The sequence below is a fragment of the Bolinopsis microptera genome, chromosome 12, assembly GCF_026151205.1.
Source record: "Bolinopsis microptera isolate Bmic1 chromosome 12, MBARI_Bmic_1.0, whole genome shotgun sequence".
NCBI lineage: Eukaryota > Metazoa > Ctenophora > Tentaculata > Lobata > Bolinopsidae > Bolinopsis > Bolinopsis microptera.
This window is the reverse complement of record NC_087083.1, coordinates 6,710,480-6,718,942: the sequence shown is the minus strand read 5'-3', so window position 1 is coordinate 6,718,942 and position 8,463 is coordinate 6,710,480. Positions and strand designations below refer to the sequence as shown.

Below are 8,463 nucleotides of genomic sequence, written 5' to 3'. Positions count from 1 at the left end.
TGTCCATCAATCATCTGGGTTAAAGTTGCAGCCAGACCATGTATTGAAGCATCCACTGTAACTTCGTAAGAATCATGAGGATCGTGTACTTCAGGGAAGCAGAGGGTAGGCGAGCTGCTGATTGCAATTTTCAGGTCTTCGAAACTTTTCTGGCATTCTGATGTCCAGACAAATTTTCTTCCTTTCTGCAGCAGTGCGTATAGAGGTTCACTGAGCTCTGCATAACGTCTAACGAATTTTCTGTTGTATCCAAAGAATCCTAACACTTTTTGGGTCTCTTTCACCGTTCTTGGAGGCTCTATTTTCTTGATTGCCTCTATTCGATCATCATTTATCCGTATTCCTTCAGTACTCAGGGTAATACCGACATATCTCACCTCTGTTCGCATCAATTCCGTTTTGTTGGGGGTGAGCTTCAGATTCGCACTCATCAGCTGCTTCAACATCCTTTCCAGTCTTTCAATGTGAGAATGCACATCCTTAGAACCCAAAAGTAAATCATCTAAAAAATAAAGAAGGTGTTCGATACTAGGTGAGTGTTCTAACAATCTGTAGACCATACGAGTAAAGATAGAACTAGAACTACAGTGACCCATAATCATTCTAGCAAAATTATATCTACGTCCCTTATAACTAAATGCAGTGATAGGTTTTGAAGCTTCATCGTATGGAATCTGATGGAAACTCGCAGCCATATCAAACGTAGAGAATATACAGTCACCACCTATTTTATCTAGTACATGATTGATGTTAGGAAGATCATACTTGTCCGCTAGGCACTGTTTGTTTACTCCCCGAAGATCTGCGACCACACGATATGTTCCAGGAGAAGACTTGGCTACGAGGAAAATGGGAGAATTCCAGTTAGATTCAGTTGTCAGTGGCTCAACTACTCCAGTTTTAATACTTTCAACACTACTATATAACAAATAATTTAAGTTCCCGTATGCGTAGTGAAGAAAGAAGGTTAGGAACCACAGAGGGGGGAGGAAAATCGTCGTTTGAATGTGGGATAATCTTGAAAAACTGAACTGAGCAAAAATGGTATGAACAATACTTGATACCTACTGTAAAAGTAAGCACTTTGTGTCAACATGGATACAGGACTTTACAGCTCTACTGGATCTACTGATGCTCAGCAGAAGTTGGCCAGCTTTTGGAATACTGTCAATGAGGAGATAAATACTGTTCAAGATTTCAAGACACAGGAATTGCCTCTGGCTAGAATAAAGAAGATAATGAAGATGGACGAAGAAGTTAAAATGATAAGTGCAGAAGCACCAGTGCTATTTGCTAAAGCAGCCGAGATATTTATCAACGAGTTATCTCTGCGAGCCTGGATACACACCGAGGACAACAAGAGGCGAACTTTACAGAGAAACGACATAGCTATGGCAGTGGCAAAGTATGACCAGTTTGATTTCCTGATTGATATCGTCCCTCGGGATGAACTAAAACCCCAAAAACGACAGGAAACCGTCCAGGAGACTGAAATACGGACTCCAAATGCGGATCAAGTTCAGTATTACTTCCAGCTGGCAAACCCAGCCACTTCATCAGCAAACTCTACAACTAATATACAAACTGCCTCTAGTACTCAGCCACAACAGATTACCAATCAGCAGCCAACCCAGAACTCTCAGCCCATAGTCATTGGCAACCAAGCCAGCCTGAATCTTTCTTCGAACAATACCCTGCAAATTCAGCCAACTCAAGTTATGCAAACAGTTGGGCTGCAGCAGAATGCCGGTATTCAAGTTACACAGAACAACACTCTAACTCAAAACGCTGCCAGGCCGAATACCAGCACAGCTGAGAGTAGCAACAGTCAGCAGCAACAGCAGCAGCTTTATAACATGACCACTCTGAGGTTCAACAGCCAGCTGCCGACTTACAATAGACCCTCTTTGAATTCGAACCAATACTCTTACTCTGAACAACTGTCCTATCTCCAACCACAGGTTTACAACTCTAATCAGACTACCTACCAAGGCAACCAGCAGAACCGCTCAAACAACCAGGACTAATATCATCGTATGAACTCATCAACAACACATTTCCAAGATATCACCACGATAGTATGATCACCTCGGTAGTTTGTACTTTGAGACGGCCCTGCAACGTGACTCGCTGAGGTGCCCTCTCATCCGGGACTTCTAGTTCACAATCCTGCAAATGTTGCAACATTGCTGCATTTTGCATATATCCTGCACACTTCCTGCACATTCCTGCACACTTCCCTCTGCAGATATAGCTTGTACGGACTCTTACTTAATTCTATACGTGTAGATATGACACAATATGTTTGGGATCATGTCGGCTGCTGCTCTGCAGAGATAGGGTTTTATCCTTATAGGGATACGGGCTCCGTTACAACCAGTGAGTGGTGTTTCTGGGGTTGTAACAGTCCATGATACTTGGGATCTTGTTGGGGTGACATTGCAATCATTCTTAGGTGGACAGGAAGTTAGGAACCATAAAACCATAAAACGCGGAACTCTCCAAACCCTCCAATCTCCACAAACCTCCCATATTTAAGACATGTCGTACTAAACCTAAATTGGTTCATGACAACTGAGGTCTCCTGCAAAATGTGATTTAGGGCACTGTCCCACATGTTACAGACAGGGTAATTGCGCTCTACTGAAGCTCTCCTTCTCATTAAACATGAAAATATGAAATATAATTATCAATATGAGCGGCTACAGTGGGCATGAGCAGGTCAGGAGTCTCAGTTAAAACCGTGTTTGTTCAGTGGAACTGATAATAAAATGGTTATCGGATAATTATTTGTTTTCGCGAAGATAAGTCTACCATGGGTCTCATTCTACAGAAAGCTGGGATAATTTGTAACATTCTGGTGTCTGTCAAAATATGTTTTTATTTGAAAAATATGGTTATTGGACAATGAATTGTTGAGATACCACCATGGTTAACACTCCTAAATAATCCAACTTTATCTTCAGAAAATGCCGCGGTTTTTGGGGTTTAGGGCCTACTTAAAAATAATTGGTTTTTGAGCGACAGTGGGGTCTGTACCGCTTACCAGAGTTATGTAGATGTTGTAAACGAGGTATTATACTATAGGTGGTCTACGTGGCGAGTGGGCGTTCCTAACTTATGTCAATCTACACTCACTAGTATCAAACGATCGGGAAGTATGTCCCAATATCAAAAACAGAAAAGGAGAGAAGTGTGTCTCTACAATTTGGTTGTATCAGAAGTGTGTCTGATACAACAGTAAGGAGTGTGCCTTACTAAACTTCAACAATAAATACGTAACACTAAAGGAGAGAAGTGTGTCTCTACAATTTGGTTGTATCAGAAGCGTGTCTGATACAACAGTAAGGAGTGTGCCTTACTAAACTTCAACAATAAATACGTAACAATAAAGGAGAGAAGTGTGTCTCTACAATTTGGTTGTATCAGAAGTGTGTCTGATACAACAGTAAGGAGTGTGCCTTACTAAACTTCAACAGTAAACTTATAAAGGTGAGAAGTGTGTCTCACTAAAAATGTCTAAAAAGAATAGAAAAAAGTCTTTGGATAATTCGGTAAATAGACGTATAGTACTTTGTAACAATATTAAAAACTCTCCAAAAGGGGGACGTGACACAGACTAGACGCCCGCACTGAACAAGTAGGCCCTTAAAAAGGCTGTACTCACGCGTGAATATAAGTCACGCATGAGTACAACTTCCGCGTGCTCTTACTTACACGTAAAACTAAAATTTAAAGATAAGAAATGTAAATGAATGTAACCTAGCACTAAAAGGATTCTAAAAGATGCTGCAATATAAAACCTACGAAATTACTTTACTCTAATTATGGACTATAAGAACTAACTATTAAACTATAATATAAACTGTACTAAAAACCTAACTTAACCCTAGACCCTACTAAATTGACCCTAATCCTACTTTACTACAGAAGTAAATGCAGTAAACTGGGAGCACATCTTGGTGGCTGGGAGTTGCAGAGGAGTGGAAGCCTACCTTTTTGTTGACAGCGGGTCGGCTGTGAGTATTGTGTCCACGGGTTTTGTGAGAGAACTGGGTCTAGAGAGCGGGATCCGACCGTGTGACATGACATTGAAGTCATTTTCTCAAGACACGATACAAATCAGGGGAGAGTTAGAGCTACAGGTGGTAGTTGCTGGCAATAGATTTGTACACACCTTCGTGGTAACTGATCTGTTAGACACAGAATTCCTGATTGGAGATAATTTCTTGAGGTCAAATAGGGTAACTCTGGACTACAGCAAGTGCAGACTGGTGCTGACTAATGGAGATAGTGTACCATTCACGGAGAAGCCGGAGAATGTCAAGCAGCAGATAAAAGTGAGATGTAGCAAGGTCACGATCATTCCTCCTAACACGGTGCAGTACATCAGGGGAAAATTACAGGCGAAAGGAGTGAATTTTAAAGGTGTGATTAAGCCACAGTACAAGCAAGGTATTGGGGACACGGGCATTTCATTCGCTCATGCAGTTGTGCACTCTGATAAAAGATTGGTCCCGATAAAGTGTTTTAACTCTACTGATGAGCCAATAACGATCCGCAAGAACAAAATCGTCGCACTATTGAAACCTGTAAGCGGTAAGAAATTTATACACGGCGTGCATAGCAGAGGATCAGAGGTCACGATATCGGTGTTAGAGGGACTGCGATTGATAGACAAGCTCAGGAGAACAGGGGTCAGGCAGAAAAGTTCTGTGGTGAAAGATGGACTCAGAATGAGTTGTTGGAGAGTCACGGGCTGAACATGATAAAGGCGACAATGTCTAATGCTGAGGAGGACAAACGAAGCAGAGTTCCATTCAGAAGGAGTTTTGCGGAAGCATCGTGCCAGACAGATGTCAGTCTAGATGAGAGATCGGGAGGAGAGGAGTTTACCAGGTCTGTGGGTGTTAATACCATTCCGAGCCACAACGCTTCTTCCGTTAGTGAATCCTCCAGTAATGTTACACGTGATCACAACGCTTCTTCCGTTAGTGAATCCTCTAGTAATGTTACACGTAATCACAACGCTTCTTCCGTTAGTGAATCCTCTGAGAATAGTTTTGGTGTGATGAGTGACGCAGATAACGTCATGTGCGGTATGGGAGAGAACAGCAGAGCGTGTAGTAGTGGGAGCGAGATAGTAATCGGTGATGGAGAACATGGCTGGAAGAATGAGATGAGAAAAGACCCAGTGAGAAGGGACAGTGGGGATAGTGATAGCAGTAGTGATGAGGAGTGGATGCCTGAGCGTGTGGAGAGAGGGAGTTCTGTGGTTCGAGAGAGTACCTTGTCTAGTCAGAATATTGATATTCCTGACGTACCTCTATCTCCGGAATATACACTTCCTTTCAGAACGGAAAGTCAGGACATTTCAATCCAACATGACCCTCAGAAACCAGATAGGGTTAACACTCCGATTCACATTTCATCACCGATCCAGGAGACGGGATCAAGTTTTGGATCTTTCTACACACCCAGGTGGAGCAGAGGGGTTGAGGAACCTACATCCGGGATAGAGGATAGTTTAAGTCCTGTCGAGCTGGGGGAGAGCAACAATACACTAGCTTACTCACCTGATGAACAGAGTACGCCTGTAGCCAGTGGAGGACGTTCTCTAAGAAATAGAGCTCAGTTAAAGAGGCCGGATTACTATAGACCGGTGTCAAGAATTAATGCTGTATTGAAGGGGGTAAAGGACAGTTTACTTGGTTTTTAGAGGATTGCTGGTCAAGGGATGCCAGTTAACTACCTGTTGCTCGGGCAGATACGACGATTTGTCATGGAACCTGTGGAAGGTGGTCATCGTTGCATTTCTTATCTCCCGCCGTGCTTAGGGTATGCCTGGTGTCCTTAATATCAGTTGATATTGTTGAGTGATGTGTTTTTTATTTTGAAGGGCTTGCTACCCTGGAGAGTGGAGAGTTTGCTAGAGGTGGAGTTAGTTGTTGAACCGTGGAGAAGAGTAGAGTGTAGAGTGTGGGTCACCTTAGTTCCGGTAGAGCATCGCTCCTGATGCCTAGATTTGCCTTTAGTTGACTTTTTATCTTGCGCCGATAAGGTCTTAATCTAGATGATTGACTTCATATCTATGTATATGACAGTTTGAGGTGACTAGCAGGTTCGTACCTAAGCGTACTGAGCATTTTAGTTAAGTTAGTTTGTACCTACGCGTACAGAATTTCTTAGTTAGAGTATGTTCGTACCTAAGCGTACTGAGCATTTTAGTTAAGTTAGTTTGTACCTACGCGTACATAATTTCTTAGTTAGAGTATGTTCGTACCTAAAGCGTACTGAGCATTTTAGTTACGTTAGTTTGCACCTAAAGCGTACAGAATTTCTTAGTAGAGAGTATGTTCGTACCTAAGCGTACTGAGCATTTTAGTAGAGAGTATGTTCGTACCTAAGCAGCTAAGCGTACGAACATTAGATGGAGTAGAGGGTTCGTGACTGGGTGTGCCGAGTAGAGGAGTATTTTCAGGCATCGATCACCAACTCCAAGTGGAGAATGCAGGAGACGATACAGATACTACATCTACATTCTACATCAGTCAGATTAACATCAGAGACAGGAGCAGAGACAGCAGGAGGGACAATTTGGAAAGGACAGTTAGGACAATTTAGGAGAGACTAGAGGGTAGCAAGTGTGTATATACAGGGTGGGCCAAAAGTCAGTGTGCAAACGTTGGCCTTAATAGCTCAGTCACTGAGTGCCCAATTGAAATACTTCCTTCTGGTATGACTTAGTACCACCACTGGTTCGAGGAATTTGTCAACTCGAAAAATATTCGCGTTCATTTTTTTCAAATGGAGGTTCATTTTCACATTTATTTGATAGTTTGGATAGTCGGATCAAGCTAAATGTTATTGAATTGTGTTTGGCCATTCGAATTACGTTTGTCCTGAAAGAATTAGAACTGTAGCTTCTCAGATGACCGAGATATGAAGCATAACGAGTTTATTCATTACGTGTGATCAGGTGATTGGTTTACCTAATCACGTGATTAGGTGACCCCGTTAACTACCCCGTTAAACATTATGGGAATTGTTAAGGGTGCCCAATTAAGGTGTCGTGTCACGGTGTCACATAATCACCCAGTCAATTTTGTTAACGAGATACACAAAATGCTTGATAACTTCGTCATTTCTAATCCGTTTTGCCTCATGTTTTCAGATCATATGCAACATTTGATAATCTACCGTCTCTGAAAAAATTAGGCGTTCAACATGTTCAGAGAAAACAATATAGGTGTTTTAATATTGAATGGGCGTGGTCTAAAATATTCGAATTTTCAAATTTTGACGACGGAATCCTCGAACCAGTAAGTACAGTATGCCATCTGCAAAGCAACAGCTCTCAAATATAAAACACGGCGGAGGTATAAGACCCAACGTTTGCACACTGACTTTTGGCCCACCCTGTATATTTGAAAGTTTATTTTTGTATGACGTGAAACACGTGGATTTATTATTATATCAGATGAAGTTTTACACGTGTAGTGTACATTTTTTTTCAGTTTGTGTATGGAGTTGGACACGTGAGGTTAGCACGTGGGATTTTTAGGGTTAGTGTTAGTCACGTGAGGGTTTATACGTGCATTTTTTATATTTTTTTAGTGGTGTAGGTTTTAGTATTTTAGGATTTTAGTAGGTAGGGGGGATTTGGTCGAATTTGTCAATACCTCCTGGAGATATTGACGAAATCGATTAAATTTTCCCGGGGGATATAGTGTAATATGGTAGCTGGTTGCAGCAGGTCTTAGGCTTGTTAGTTTTTAGATCTTTTGGAATATTCTAGTATTAGTGTTAAATAACCGTTAGGATTAGTATAAGATTAGATTAGATTAGTGGAATAGATTATGGATGGTTTTGCGGAGGAAGGCACGTGTTAGTCAGGTTAGCTAGTTAAGTTAGGTTATTGGACAGACTGGGCCGCGCGGTGTCACGTGGTTCGCCATGTGATGTCACGTGACCCAGTGCTGGTAGGTTTTGCTTGCCCCGTTAGCGGCAGTTCTGGGAAGATTGTTTAACGGTAAGGTTGTAAAAGTTACCGCTTCCGAGAACAGTGTAGCGTGGCTTTCGAGTCGCTAGTCTTGGTATATTGATCAAGTAGTAATTCATAACCTTTCGAGACTTATTATTCGAATACCCTGTTTCCTTTGTTCTCACCTAACTTAGGACTCGATCAAGTCATTCGATCATTTAAAGTTGTACGGCACTCAGAAGCCTGTAAGAGTTAAGGTTGCAGAGCTTGAGAGCTAGAGATTTGCAGGTATTCGTGTACGAGACTTCGACATCGTACCCGTATATTTCTTTAAGTACCGCGTACGATACTTCAAGATCGTACCCGTGTATTTCTTAAGTACTGTGTACGACACTTCTCTATCGTACCCTTGTACATTTTAATTACCCGTGTACGCCACTTCGCTACCGTACCTTTGTGAGCAGGCAGTGTAGACCACC

At 42.0% G+C, this 8,463-nt stretch overlaps 1 protein-coding gene across 1 annotated transcript; it reads left to right on the top strand.

The window, feature by feature from the left end:
* The first annotated feature begins 1,027 nt into the window (after window positions 1-1,027).
* LOC134824085 (nuclear transcription factor Y subunit gamma-like) lies at window positions 1,028-3,056 on the top strand. The gene has a single exon (XM_063835792.1). It carries the CDS (start codon window positions 1,095-1,097, stop codon window positions 2,025-2,027), a length of 933 nt encoding a protein of 310 aa, XP_063691862.1. The 5' UTR covers window positions 1,028-1,094; the 3' UTR covers window positions 2,028-3,056.
* The last annotated feature ends 5,407 nt before the right edge of the window (window positions 3,057-8,463 follow it).